The 13970-nt window shown below is 40.9% G+C and overlaps 4 protein-coding genes across 6 annotated transcripts; all 4 read right to left on the bottom strand.

Moving 5' to 3' along the window:
* Positions 1-4178: 4178 nt before the first annotated feature.
* Positions 4179-5222, bottom strand: LOC121982665. Its single transcript, XM_042535788.1, has one exon. It carries the CDS (start codon positions 5220-5222, stop codon positions 4179-4181), a length of 1044 nt encoding a protein of 347 aa, XP_042391722.1.
* On the bottom strand, positions 5222-6907 carry LOC121982664. Its single transcript, XM_042535787.1, has one exon. It carries the CDS (start codon positions 6905-6907, stop codon positions 5222-5224), a length of 1686 nt encoding a protein of 561 aa, XP_042391721.1.
* Positions 6908-7149: 242 nt separating this feature from the next.
* Positions 7150-11569, bottom strand: LOC121979227 (putative ubiquitin-conjugating enzyme E2 38). Of its 3 annotated transcripts, none has more exons than XM_042531182.1 (8): positions 11417-11569; positions 11241-11343; positions 10063-10191; positions 9605-9964; positions 9448-9511; positions 8030-8169; positions 7634-7945; positions 7150-7543 (listed from the first exon to the last, which is right to left on the bottom strand). In XM_042531182.1, the coding sequence occupies exons 1-8, from the start codon at positions 11422-11424 to the stop codon at positions 7322-7324; spliced, it is 1338 nt and encodes a 445-aa protein (XP_042387116.1). In that variant the 5' UTR covers positions 11425-11569; the 3' UTR covers positions 7150-7321. The 3 variants fall into 3 exon arrangements, with proteins under 3 accessions (XP_042387116.1, XP_042387117.1, XP_042387115.1); XM_042531183.1 differs by having other exon boundaries at positions 10057-10191; positions 11241-11334; XM_042531181.1 differs by having other exon boundaries at positions 7151-7543; positions 10057-10191.
* Positions 11570-11657: 88 nt separating this feature from the next.
* Positions 11658-13661, bottom strand: LOC121979226 (sugar transport protein 14-like). The gene is made up of 3 exons (XM_042531180.1): positions 13384-13661; positions 12951-13273; positions 11658-12877 (listed from the first exon to the last, which is right to left on the bottom strand). Exons 1-3 carry the CDS (start codon positions 13520-13522, stop codon positions 11813-11815), a joined length of 1527 nt encoding a protein of 508 aa, XP_042387114.1. The 5' UTR covers positions 13523-13661; the 3' UTR covers positions 11658-11812.
* Positions 13662-13970: the final 309 nt, after the last annotated feature.

The following is a 13970-nucleotide window of genomic DNA, read 5'->3' as shown; positions in this document are numbered from 1 at the left end:
AAAGCCAAAGTTGAAAGAATAAAGCAACCGTTGAAGAAACATAAAGAAGAATGGGCAAAGAATGAGTGTTTGATCATGACAGATGCATGGGATGATAGAAAAAGAAGAAGTATATTAAATTTATATGTTAATTGCAAAGAGGGTACTACATTTTTAGAGTCTAAGGAGTAAGGAGTCTTCAAACGAGGCATATAGCTAAACTTATTTTTGTGTATACTGACAAGTGTAATGAATAAGTAGAAGCTCAGAATATTATTCAGATTGTCACAGATAATACCACTAACAATATGGCTGCATCTAAATTGATGAGAGAGAAAGTGACCTAGAATCGTTTAGATTTCATGTACAATTCATACTGTTAATCTCACGCTTGAAAGTATCGACAAGCTTCCACGATATAAAAAGATTATTGAACAAGTCAAGTATTTTACCATTTTCATTTATACTCACCATAAGACTTTGTTATTGATGAGAAGTTTCACGGAGAAGAGAAACATAGTACAACCAAGAGTTGCTATGTTTGCATCAAATTTCCTAATATTGCAAAGTTTGATTGGAAGAAATTCTAGTTTAAGTGTCATGTTTATAAGTGATATGTGGAAGAAATGTAAATAGTAAAAAAAAACAAAGGAAAATTGACTTACTCTATTATGATGAGCATGAATTTTTGGAAAAGTATGACATTTTGTTTGAAAATATTTGCTCTATTAGTGATAGTTCTTCGATTGATAGATGGAGATAGAAAGTCATCTATGGGGGTTTCTATATGGGGAGCTTCTTCAAGCTAAAGAAGATACCAAGGTGACCCTGAAGAACATAGAATCAAATTATGAGCCTATCATAGTGATTATTGAGTCAAATATGAAGGATATGCTTGATACAACATTGCATACTACTGTCTTTTTGTTGAATCCCTACTTTTACTATAATGATAGTTCTATTGCTCTTTATAAGGAGGTTGCGACGAGGATTTTTGAATGCATGAAAATTTTGTATGTCAATGAGTTAGATCTACAAGATACAATTATTAACAAGGAATTTGTAAAATTTAGAGACAAGACTAAGTGTTGGTGCAATTGACCTCTAGGGTTTCGATGTTTGACAATGCACCTCTAGGGTTAATTCAAACAGGACTTGATGTTTGGAAGAGAGTAGTCTAGTCAGGACTAGATGACTAGCAAGGAGAAGTCCTAACTGGAGGTTAGATAAAGTGAAAGTTCTGGTGAGTGAAGTCGGACCCTAGTGAGTGAAGTTAGACCCTAGTGAGTGAAGTTAAGTAGTGGATGGAAGTCCTGGTGAGTGAAGCCGGACCCTAGTAAGTGAAGCTAGGTAGTGGAAGTCCTGGTGAGTGAAGTTAGACCCTAGTGAGTGAAGCTAGGTGGCGAAAGTCTTGGTGAGTGAAGTCAGACCCTAGTAAGTGAAGCTAGATGATAGAAGTCTTGGTGAGTGAAGTCGGGCCCTAGTGAGTGAAGCTAGGTGGAGGAAGCCCTAGTGAGTGAAGTCAGGCAATGGAAGTCCTAGTGAGTGAAGCTAAGCAATCATATGGAGAGATAACCCTAGGTTATATGTGACCGACCAGTTTTCGATCAACTGTGCACAGTCGACCGAACCAGCGAATCTTGAATTCTATTAACACTATTTTACCTTACCATTTTTATCTATTGTGCTAACTCAGCATTGCAAGGAAGTTCAGCTAGGTCGACAGGTCGACCGGATAACTAGCACGAAGTCCAGACTGGTCGACGGGCTGACCGGATGTCTGGCAAGAGGTAAGTAAAGATAAGTAACTAGAGGAGAGTGACTATGAGGATGCATCCCAATTGAGGGATAGTAGACGTCAGTCTAGTTTAGGTCCATTTGGGATCCTTAAGCTGAGACATTGACTAGTTCTTGGTCTTGGGAGGACAGGAACTAATTACTCTTTTTATTATCTGTCTATATTTGTGCTAACACTTGTCTTGTAGGGTATTTGGACTAACACATATTTGTAGGGCAAGAAAGCAAGCAAATATGCCTTCGGATGAACAGTACCCGAAGGCGTCTTTCATGGCTATGGAAGGCACCTCGGTACTGTTCATAGAAGGCGCCTTCCACGGCTATGGAAGGCGCCTTCCACGGATAAAATTTGACCGGTTCACAGATAAGGCGCAGCGAAGTCGGGATAGATTTTATCCCATTGGAGGCGCCTTCAAGGCCTTTGGAAGGCGCCCTCCAAGCCTTTTATAAGGCAGTTTCGAGGAGGCTTTGCAACAACAACCATATACAAGTTACTGTGTGCACATTTGAGTCTCCGACTGCTCTCGATTCCTACTGCAATTCTACTGTGAAGCTGTTGAGCCCGATGACTGCTCAGAGGAGTTCCGATCGCACCCCGCAGACAAACATCAACACGAAGTACCTCATTTCAATACCTAAAGAGTATTGGTAACATTTATTTTCTGTACTTAATCTTTATAAAAGAGAAAGTACAGTTTGTTGCACTTGACCTAATTCTTTTGTACTCGATTGTCTCTTTCGAGGGTACCGAAAGAGATTTTTAGTGGATTGCCCATTGATAGGTCCACAGGACCTGAGCCTTGGAGTAAAAGTCGCCGAAGGCTCCGAACCAAATAAAAAATCACTTGTATTCTTCTCGTACTTTCTTATCTTCGAACTTCTTACTTTCTGCTGTGTACTCGTGTTTTTAAAACAAACAAAGAAGTGTTTTTGAAAACCATGTGATTCACCCCCTCCCCCTCCCAAAACGTGCGTCACGATCCAACACTAAATTATTTGACAAAAAATTGACAGCAAAAGCATTTGAAAAGAATAATGATACATTTAATCTATATGCATGATGAAGTACATATGGTGCTCATACACCTAATTTGCTAAGAGTGACATTGAGGATACTTTCATTAACTACAAATTCATCCGGATGTGAAAGAAATTGGAGTGCATTTGAAAGGATAAACTTTAAGTCTTTAATTTGTTTTAAAGTTTATATTCATGTTACTAACTATAATATTTACTTTATTTTTTTAATATTCACACAAAAAAAAAAGGTTGGATGTTAACAGGTTGAACAATCTAATATTTGTCCAATTTAATACTAGATATTTGAAAAAAAAATAAAAAAAAATGTCAATGTCCTTTTTGCAGAAGATGCTTCAAATGCACAAGATTGGATTGTGGATGGTGGGAAAGATGTTGAAGTTGAACTAGGTTCCGGGCTCATATGACAAATGGTTGATGAAGCAAGTAGGGCAAATGATAATTTACAATCCCGAAGAAACTCTAGAGTGCGACAACTTCACGAGAATGATTTTGCACCCAAAGAAGAGGAGGAGGATCATGACGATATTGAATTTGTATTCGATGGAGAACACGTTGTTATAAATTATGGAGAAGAAGAAGTAGAATAAATGTGATATTTTATTAATTGTATAATTCTAAAGTTTGAACTTGTTCTAAATTTAATGTTTTATTAGTTGTGTAATTTTGAATTCATTTTAAATTTAATATTATTGTGTTGAAGTTATAGTAAATGATATATTATGTAATTTATATGGATACCGTAGAATTCACCTAACGACACCTAGTCCCTGCCTAGGCGCTAGGCGCTCGATGACGCCCGACTAGCGCCTAACGAATTTTAGAACCTTGATTGCAATGTTAAAGCATGACTACTAAATTCAGTTTGAGAAGCAAAATAAAATTAAATGAAACATAACAAGCACAAATGTAACTAATGTACTTGTCTTTTAGAATATGTATCAATTATCTCGAGGCAGAATTCACCACATTTAATTGAAAAATGCTATTAGTTTCTAGTACAAAACTCTGATAATGAATGATATAGAATTGAGTAGTTACTCACTTGGAATTCAACTAACTTCTTGACCAGCTAATGGATGAAATCGCGTGTAAAGAAAATCAGAAGGAAGGAATTCCGATAGCTCAGCTACAAATGAGAGATTCATCACCTGATGGTCATTCAAGGTGCACCAGTGTGCGGCACCAAACACATTTTCCTTCTCTTTCTTTCAGATAAGTGAAAGGCAAGTGCACTATACAACACCCTTTCAATGTAGCATTCATGAAATGACAGTCATGGAGTCCAAACATAATTTTTACACTATGGAAATAAGCTGGTGTGTGTGTGTGTTTTTTTTTGTATGGCATTAGATGTCTGTATACTAAGAGGCCACTACGGGGACTAACTCGTACGATTTAGGCTCTATCGACTTTTTAAAAGGAGAAATACAAGCACCACCAAACCTCTGTTGAAGGAATATTAGCACTGAAAGAAAGATTCCTCCACAAGGAACAAGGATATCCCATACCAGTGAATAAAAACCCTCATATGGACTAGCATATATGTAGGATGAGTTCAGAGGAGGAACATAATAACGACTTCTATAAGCATCATAAGCATGAGGCAGTCCTCGAACAACAGTAGTTCCAATATAGAAGGAAGGGGCAAGAGCCTTTTCTCTGGAGCCCGAGTATACGTTGAAGATAACTTGAGGAAGCAAAAAACCATCAAGTATCAAGCCAGCATAGGATATTAGACTACCCCAAAGAGAATCATGGAGCTGCTTACCATAAAGAGGTCTTCTTCCATGAACTTGGTTATGAATGATGTGAACCAACCAGGCAATCAGTCCTCCAACCAAATACAAAGGCAAGCATGTTTTGATAGTATTCTTCTCAGCTGACCATAAATCCCACCAGGCCTCATTGCTTGATCTTGCAGTCCATGAAAGTTGAAGGAAGCGAAATTGCAGTAGGAAAGCAACCATCATTATGACCCTTACTATCACCTCATTTACCTCGAGCCATCCACCATTCCCCGATAAAACATTCTGATTGGCACTTGTTTTAAACAAAGCCTGAAAGTTCAGCACCAAAGGAATCATATTCCCCAAAGTGAGAATGACGAGCATAATAATAGATATGGATGGAAGTACTTCTGGATTCTTCTTCACATGGAAGAGCTGCAATCCAACAAAAACACATGACAGTGTGAGAGAAATCATAACCATGATAATTTCTATATCCATTCTCCATATTGACTGAGTTGCCTGCTCTGTATAGATAGCTGATGATGTAATGTCAAACGGTTCAAAGAATAATGGGTCCATCTTGTCTCGTGTGCTCCTAATTGTGCCAGTGATTTTATCCCCTGCCCTGCGCTTCAGAGGAGCAAATTGGATGCTAATAATAATTCCACAGTCCATTATCTCACCTCTTTCCATTTGCTGCTTAGCAACCAAAGAAGTAACATAGCCACAACCAACCATGCAAAGCAGTCAGTTTGAGCATTGTATATTCCTTCTGCTGAGATTTTTACAGCTTCATTCATACTGAAAGATGATAACATTAATTGTATCTCATAGCTTATGTTTTGGAGACTGTGACTTTCAGAATCAAATGGCACAGGTAAAGATGCCCCGTATTGTCCAAATATGTTACCGTAGACTGTCTGTCCTATTGAAACCGGGTTAAAATAGCTCCTTTCCCTTTTTCCTTGAGAATTTGAAACAGATGCACCAAATCTAAAATCACGAAAAGTTTTCCCATCAGGATATTTCTCTTTACCAGCACTTTTAGAGTTGTCACTTGCACAAGACTCCCTTGCATCTTCCAATCTAGTGTAATTGTAATTCAAACCTGGAAGAATACCTATATAATTGTCAGTGCTCCAAAATGAAACTGGCTCAAAATATCCTGAATATTTCTCATTGCTGTTGCTCCAAATTCGCCCAACAGCAGTTCTGCGATTCTCAATCGACCATACAGCAGGGAACCACAAGCAAATCCTAATTGTGCAAGCATCAACAGTAGATTCGGCCGGCAAATGTTCAATGCTCTGTATATGACAAGCAACAAGGCAAAGCTGCTGTTTTGTAAAATCCCAAAACCCTTCACTAACTAGCGCCTTCCCTGGGATCAAGCGAGTTCCCAGATAGAAGCTGCTCAAATTTGAGAAGCCAACGTAGCCATGCACCATTCCATCATCCATGCATTGCGTTTGATGGAAAGTCATGGTGTACGGAGTATAATTTGAACTCTGAGCAAACGGGCCACATGAGCTCAAGGAGCAATTCTTTTCATAATGCAACTCAAACTGCATCCTCGACAGGCTCCTCAGATAGTTGCATGAAGAATGAGATTGAAGTCCTAGAGACTCAGCATTCACTCGATTGCAAGAATTCTTTGCGTGAGAGATCTGTGTGTACTCATATTTACTAGGAGCATATGCCAAAACTGAAATTTGATCGAAATGATTCGAGCTACCAGAAGCATCTAGACTCTCCAAATTCCCCTTGATCAAGCTCGAAGTAATGTTCATAATCTTCGGGTAATCGAGCTTAAACAGAGCAGAAAGTTGGAGATTGTTACCTTGAAACGACCTTCCATGGCCGTTCCCCACCATACAAAGCTTTCCGGTGGCCTCGGACCAGTAGCCGGAGAGATCGAATCTGACCATCCCACGCTGGAGGAAGGTAGTCCGCGGGAACCGAGGTCGGACCTGGTGGAAGTGAACATCAGAGCGTTCGATCACGTGCCTGCCACGGACGGTGGATAAACCGCCTCCCGAGCGGAGAATGAGAGTGGCGGCGATCTGGAGGACGCCGGGAGTCTGTGTGGGGAGGACTAACTGACGGCGGAAGAAGAACGACGTAGGAAACACAGAAGAGTTTCCTCCGAGGAGGGCGTCTGCTCCGAAAACGATGCCCAAGGAGAGCTGGAAAGAGGCGGAGGAATCCAAGGCGCCGTCGGAGGGGGCGGATTCCGGGACGGAGGACGAACAGTGATCGGAATAAGGTATGTCGAAACAGGAAGTGGAGGAGGAGAGGATGAGGACTGCGGCTAGGGCACAAGCCCAAGAAAGAGGGGACGAGAACGAGGTCATCGCCATGGACGAAGCTGAGAGCTCGATCGAATGGTGAAAATATCGAAGGAGGCGGCGCCGACGGTAACATTTAGCATATTTACAAACCGTTATATTGGATTATAACAAACTGTTTTATCATATTACCACAGAAAGCGAAAGTCTATTCACACAAGTTTATAACAAAAACTATTAAGGAAAATTATATAACCATAATATCAAACTAATAAGAAAATAAACCTAAATATAGTGCATATAAAAGTTTTCATTCTACCTTTCAAAATCTGTTATAATGTTCATTGGAGTTCATTAAAATTTTTCAACTCAAATGATGAAACCATACAATCTGCAGCTCACCAGTATCTAAGGTATTATTTACATGGAAACTAATTTAGATCGTTAATGCAAAAAATTGGAGAATTGGCTTGATTGCAAAATTTATCACTGAATTCCATCACAATGAGCTCCTTTACCAGTGAATTCCATCAGAAGAACGTCAAACAGAGCCTTTAAAGAGTTTTTGAATGCTTCCGGGAAGAGACGCGGGGGCTCCTTGATGACATGCTCTAATCCGACCGGAACACCACTCATGTAAGTTTTGCATGCCAACAAGAAAGCTCGCCCCCGGTAACGGAAATGTCCAGCCACAAAGTCACCAAAATGCTGTAAAAACAAAAATGGCACAAGGAGGATGAGTGTAGGAATAGGTTTTGTAAAAGCTACAGAGCAGCATTGAAGATGATGCTAACATACCATTGGAGGCTTCCTCAGGGAGTACAACATTATCCTGCAGGATAGGAGGAATACGTCTTCATTATAAGCGAGGGAATTAAGCTTACCATACACTGTATTTTCAATTCCTTCATTTCCTGGTTCGTTAAAGAATGGCTTCTCGGTTAGAATTAGAGCCTGAATAGAAACTAAGACCTGCAACATTGTCGAGTTTGATGGTCTCCACATTTCACATTCTCTGCCAGGCCAAGTGTTTAGAAGGCTAAGGCAAACCTTCCCACACTCATACAGGTTTGGGTTGATTCTAAGTCCTCCAGAATGAAAATTAAGAACCTGCAAGATATTAGGATTTTTTTTTTTATCAATTTGGCTCACCTTATGTGATTCTGCAGTAGTAGAGTGAAAAATGGTACGTACTGGAGGTACATAGGGATAATTCGGAGGGAAGTATGCGTCAAAGAAGAAAAGACCATCGTGATATGGAGTTCCTGCTGGTCCAATAATAACAGCCCTCAAAATATCCATCCTATTTTCGTAGACTCTAACATATATCATCTCTGTTCAGTATGTGAAAAACACAAAAATAAGAAAGGCAACATCAGATGAAACAAACAGGCAAGAATAATAAAAGTAAAAAAGACATAATGAAGCTGGATACATGAAAAGTATATGTTTCAATTTTAATTGTCCAGAAATTGTGAGAACTGTTGATAAGAACACGTACAAACATATGAACTCTTCCGCACAGGCTTGGTAAAATTGAAGCTGAAGTCATGCATACTGTAATGAATAATTTGAAGTAGCACTGCAGCAGAATAGACTTGAATTGCCTCTGTGGTACTCAAGAGTCTTTAGTGAATAGTAGTAGCTCAGTGAATAAACATAAGATTTTACTGTTTAATATTAAATTTATAGACGCATGTGCATAGTTAACAACTTTAAGTTTGTTCTTTTTGTTCCCATGATTAAGTACAACCTAAAAATCTAATTGTGGAACTAATTTAAATAGCTATATCCTGTAAATGCATAGAATTCAGCCAAGCACAAGAAAAATAATTGGCAGTAATGGATAGAAAAAGATTTCCCTATTCAGTGAGAGGGAAAGTTTGAATTTTTTAGAATTAATTGTTTATATTATTCATCTTTTAGATTTTGGAAAAACAATGATGCAGATTTTGACTGGAAATTGTTCACAATAGTGTTTCAGCTCAATTTGGGCAGAAGCAAAGTGTGTGTGTTATATTGAAACAATTCCGCAATTCATTCCTTTTGTCCCACCATTTCTGGTTAAGGAAGCAACAAATTTGCATAGTTCGTGAGCAGCCTTTCCCCAGGTGCATTTTCTTCCGCAGGCCGGCCATGGGAATTAAGTTCTTAAAATGCTATCTATTATCACATAGGCTTGGTTATAAAATATCACAGCTATTCGGGATCAAAAAGTCAAGATCTGAAACAATGCCATACCTGATTAGGTACTTCACGTCAGCTTAGTAAGGTTTTTGTTTTCCTATAACGAAACAATGAGGAAAGTTCATTTGTCTCTTGAGTCTTAACTTTTCTGGTGTTTCCAACCTATCAGTTAATACCAATCAATGTGGGCACAAAACAATTAATGCCAGCCTAACTAACCAAATAAAAGTATTTAGGAATAAAAAATATAACCCGATAAGTCTGTATTGATTAAATTCTTACCAGAAACTAGATGGACTTTACGACACAAACGTAATGAAACAAATTGGAAACAAACACAAGAATATGAAGTTGGAATGACATATTTGCAACAAACAATCATTTAAAAAATCAACAATTCACTAAAATGCAGAGTGATAAGGTACCAGGCAAATTTTTCTGTAGAGCCTCCCACTCATACTGAATCCTTCTTACCCACTCTTTTGAATTCTGTTTGTTAGTGACGAATAAGAAAATGAATTAGGGGGTTCAACAATAAGAAATTAATACTACAAGAAGTGAGAGTATATTGATTGTACTTACATTGATGTTCACATTTGCAAAGCCGAAATGGTGATCTGAGTGCCCTTGAACAATGTCAAATTGCTTAAATGATTTATATTTCATATCAATCTCATCTTCAACAGTGCCACTCTTCTTGTTCTTCCCCAGTTCTTCACTTGCAGCATTCTTCAAGCTTGGTAGCGTCAATTCAACTCCAGTTGAAAGGTTCATATCATTAAGCTTGCTGGCCAAACTCTCAACCATGTCAGCAACATAATCAGAATCATAGAAGTCATCTTTATCAGCGCCGTCAACATAACTGATATCCAATTTTGCATCATAATTTTGGCTCGAACCACTATTTGCACCAGAAGCAGCAGCATCAGTGGACAAAACATCCTAGATTCAGAGAGAAAAAAAATCTGAGAAGTGCTTTCATATCCAGATAATTAATGGTATAGGAAGAAAAGACAAGTATCGAGTATTTGTACTTTTACTTGATTTTGCCAGTCTGTATCGTATCTCATAGGTTGTTTGTTCTTGTAGTCTGAAGTGTCACCAATTGTCATAGTATCATTGGGGTCATCGCCATCTTCATCAAGATCCAATACATTATCAAGAACAACCTTAAATGCCAACATGATGAAGGTTCAACAAGTATTAATGTTTTTCCATAGAAGATACACTTGATTATACCAAAAGTTGATCAAGAAACAAGAAGAAAAACAACTTGCAATCAAAATCGATATGCATGGTCACAGGAATGGTTCCTATCCAAGTCAGTTTTTTTCATAAAGATTTAAAATGGAATCGGAAGATGTACTTTGTATAGTGCATCAAAGAAATGCTAGTTCACAACATTATACCAAGAAAGAGGACACTGTTGACCACGCCATGAGAAAGTTAAAGCGAAGGCTAATTTGACGAAACTTAAATAGAAAGAAATAAAGTGTATGCTGTTGCTAAGCTAATGTAGACTTCATTATGCTACAAAAAATTAACAACCACTGACAATTTTAGGCATTCAAATTACGAACACAACTATTTTCTCTGAAAAAGGAAGAGATAGATATCCACTGCGAAATCTAAATTCATATCTAGAAATTAAACAACAGTACTGCAATGCCAGCCTCACTTGTTGTCATTGCATGACAATCTGACTCAATGCTAGACAAGCACGAAGTACAGCATCACAAGCTCTCTAAGCAGCAAAGTTTCCTATCAACATGAAGGTCACTAACAAAACCAATAGACTTATCCACTCGACCATTAGAAAATGCACCACCAAACATGAAAAATAATCCAAAAAGAAACATGATAGCTAGAACAATATCAAAACATATCCTCTGCTACTTTTGAATCAAGAATTACCACATATCTACCTATATGTCTTTCATCTACAGTTCTCATTAGAATCAGAAATCAGATTCATCGAAACAGAGACCAATCGCATTTATACTTTTCAAGATCAACCCGATCACTGAACAAGGAAACTACCGTCCATAAGTTCGCTCCAACAAGAAAGGAAGAGGGAACGCCAAATTCACTTCAAAGTTTTCTAGGGCTTTAGTTATCTGGAGAACCCAATCCTAATCCACCATAACCAGATAATATAGCTACGCCCTAAAATTTCATTCCGCGGGAAAAGAAAAGCACGAGGAGGGAAATCCCACACCTGTTTCTGCTCGGACTCGCTGGCGGCCGGCCCCGACGACGGCGAGGGCTCCTTGACATACAGGTTCTGTTTCGACGAGCTGTCCCCGATGGCGCTGCCATGGCTACGACGAGGTTAAGAGACCGTAAGCCAACCGGTAAAGTGGGAGAAGAAAAGGGTGGGAGAGTGCGGCTCACCGTTCCATGGATAGCAGCAATGCCGTCTCGCGGAGTTCGGGCGGAGAATCGGCGGAGAAAGAAGCGAGAGTAAAGACCGGAGAGGGAATAAATTTATAGGTGGAGATTCGGCGGAATATTTAATTAAAAATATATTCGAAAATTACTTCTTCTTCTTCATTCAAAATTAAAAAGGCATTACTCTTTTTTTCTTTTATAAATATATATAAATATAAAATGGTATTTGTAAAATCATTCCAGATATATAAATTATGTCTACGATATCATTTTCTTACCGTTATCCAAGCCGACCTATCGAATCGACAATTCAAATATTTTCCGTCTAATTTTTTAAACATTTCACAGAAATATAAAAGCTGAAACATTATCTTGAGAGTGTTCCTTGCAATCCATCTCTCAATGCTGCTGCTGCCGTTCTTGATCCCTGGCCACAATGTTCTTCCAGAACCAGTGCTTCTCCCAGAGCTGCGACATCTCCTCGATCGGCACTTGCTTGGTCTCGGGGAGGAGCAGGATGACGAAGACGGACATGATCACGATGAGGCCGGCGAAGAGGATGAAGACGCCGTACCTCAGGTGGCAGAGCATGGCCAGGAAGCACTGGGCAATGGCGGCCGTGAAGAACATGTTGACGCAGACCACGATGCTCTGGCCGGCGGACCTCGTCTCCAGGGGGAAGATCTCGCTCGGAACCAGCCAGCCGAGGGGGCCCCACGACCACCCGTAGGCCACCACGAAGGCGCAGATCGCGAGCACCAGAATCACAGCCAGGCTCTTGGGCAGCTCCGCGCCATGGCCGAACTCCAGAGCAAGAATTACTCCGACGACGACCATGGAGGTAACCATCTGAAACCCGGCCTCGATGAACAGGAACCGCCTCCCCAGCCGGTCCACGACCGACATGGAGATCAGCGCTCCGATCACCAGCATGGAGCTCGTGATGATGGAAGAGTACAGGGAAGCGCCGGAGCCCATGCCGAGGCTCTGGAAAATGACGGGAGAGTAAAACAGGATCGAGTTCATGCCGGAGAGCTGCTGGAACGCGGGGATGCCGAGGGCCCCTATCACGAGCTGCGGCCGGTTCCGCGGCCGGAGCAGGTTCCTGAACGGGTGCTTCACCGCCCGGGCCGCCTCGCTCGCCTCCTTCAGGTCCTCGAACTCGGCGTCCACCTTCAAGGTTCCTCTCACTCTCTCCAGGACCGCCCTCGCCTCTTCCAGCCTGCCTTGCTCCACGAGGCTGTTTGGGGTCTCGGGGAGGAAGAGGCCGCCGACGAACATGAGAACCGCAGGCGCCATGGCCAGCCCGAGGGACAGTCTCCAGCCCCAAGGGTGGATTTTCTCGGTGAAGTAGTTGATGACGTCGGCGACCAGTATCCCCGAGCAGGTGGTCAGCTGAAACAGTTGGTTCACTGCGCCTCTGATCTTCGGCGGCGCTATCTCCGAAAGGTAGAGAGGAACTGCCTGTCCACACCGGAGTTTCAAGCCGTCAGAAAGGATTTCAGACCGTAAATCGATCTCAGGGTTAGCAGAGTACCTGGTTTCCGAATCCAATTCCTATGCCGAGGAAAATTCTTCCGATAATAAGCGTGGGGACATTTCGAGCTCCTGCGTTGATGGCTCCCCCGAGGAAGAAGCTGATCGAGCCGCACAGAATGCTCATCCTCCTCCCTCGTTTCCTCGTCACCAGCGACGCTCCGAACGTCGAGAACAACGCGGCGAAGTAGAGCACCGAGGTGAAGAGAGTCAGCACTTGATCGTCGTACTTGCAGTAATCAGTTTCGTGAAGGTGCGCCTGCTTCCTTCTGTAGACTCTAGGGAAGAATTCCTTCAAGAAATCATCCATGGAGGTCACGCCCCCTGCAACCCCCAATTCCAAACTCAAAAAAAAAGAAAAAAAACAGATCCATGGCAAACACTAACAATTTCCCTAAATCACAGAACAAAACAGAGAGAGCTTTGAAGCGTACCGGAGACGCCGAGGTCGTAGCCAAAGAGGGAACCCCCAAGGGAACCCACCACGCAGGCCAAAATGAAGTAGCTGGTGACTCTGCCCTCGTAGAGCTCCGCTCTCTTGCCCACTTCACCTCCGACGATCCCCCCTGCCATTTCTGTCGAAGAAGGCGAAAAAACGCAGCCTGAATCTGAAGAGCAGCAAGCAAGAACAGTCCTACGCAGACTGCAAGAGTCAACAAGCTAACGATGAAATACTGACATCAGGAAGAAGACGATAAGCACAGATTTTTCTTGGTATCAAGAACAGGACAGGCACGGGAATTGACGAATTGAATAATTGGACAAGTTGAACTGCTAATAATTGGACAGATTTTATTGTATAATTTAATTAGCACTAAAAAGATGATTAACCAGATCCGAGTGATCGGTCCTGTAAAAATTTTACATCGATCATGGATAAATCGAAAAATTTACCATCCTCTTACCGTCACACGATAGTCGGAGAAAAAATTAATTAACATTGATCAGCACTAATTGTTTAGGGAGAGTGTCGGTGGATTAATGATTAAATAATTCATTATAATTAGAGGAAGATTACTTA

This window comes from Zingiber officinale, chromosome 5A, assembly GCF_018446385.1.
Source record: "Zingiber officinale cultivar Zhangliang chromosome 5A, Zo_v1.1, whole genome shotgun sequence".
Taxonomy (NCBI): Eukaryota; Viridiplantae; Streptophyta; class Magnoliopsida; order Zingiberales; family Zingiberaceae; genus Zingiber; species Zingiber officinale.
Note: the sequence above shows the minus strand (reverse complement) of the source record. Positions and strands in the feature narration are given on the sequence as shown.

Bases quoted from the DNA above. Each gene is read 5' to 3' on its own strand.
- LOC121982665 (XM_042535788.1), bottom strand. From the start codon at position 5,222: ATGGACTGTGGAATTATTATTAGCATCCAATTTGCTCCTCTGAAGCGC.
- LOC121982664 (XM_042535787.1), bottom strand. From the start codon at position 6,907: ATGGCGATGACCTCGTTCTCGTCCCCTCTTTCTTGGGCTTGTGCCCTA.
- LOC121979227 (XM_042531181.1), bottom strand. The intron at 7,946-8,029 runs GTACGTACCATT...AATATCTTGCAG, and splicing joins ATTATCCCTATGTACCTCCA to GTTCTTAATTTTCATTCTGG. The intron at 7,544-7,633 runs GTATGTTAGCAT...TTGTTTTTACAG, and splicing joins CCCTGAGGAAGCCTCCAATG to CATTTTGGTGACTTTGTGGC.
- LOC121979226 (XM_042531180.1), bottom strand. From the start codon at position 13,522: ATGGCAGGGGGGATCGTCGGAGGTGAAGTGGGCAAGAGAGCGGAGCTC. The intron at 13,274-13,383 runs GTACGCTTCAAA...TGGGGGTTGCAG, and splicing joins CTACGACCTCGGCGTCTCCG to GGGGCGTGACCTCCATGGAT. The intron at 12,878-12,950 runs GTACTCTGCTAA...CGGTGTGGACAG, and splicing joins GAATTGGATTCGGAAACCAG to GCAGTTCCTCTCTACCTTTC.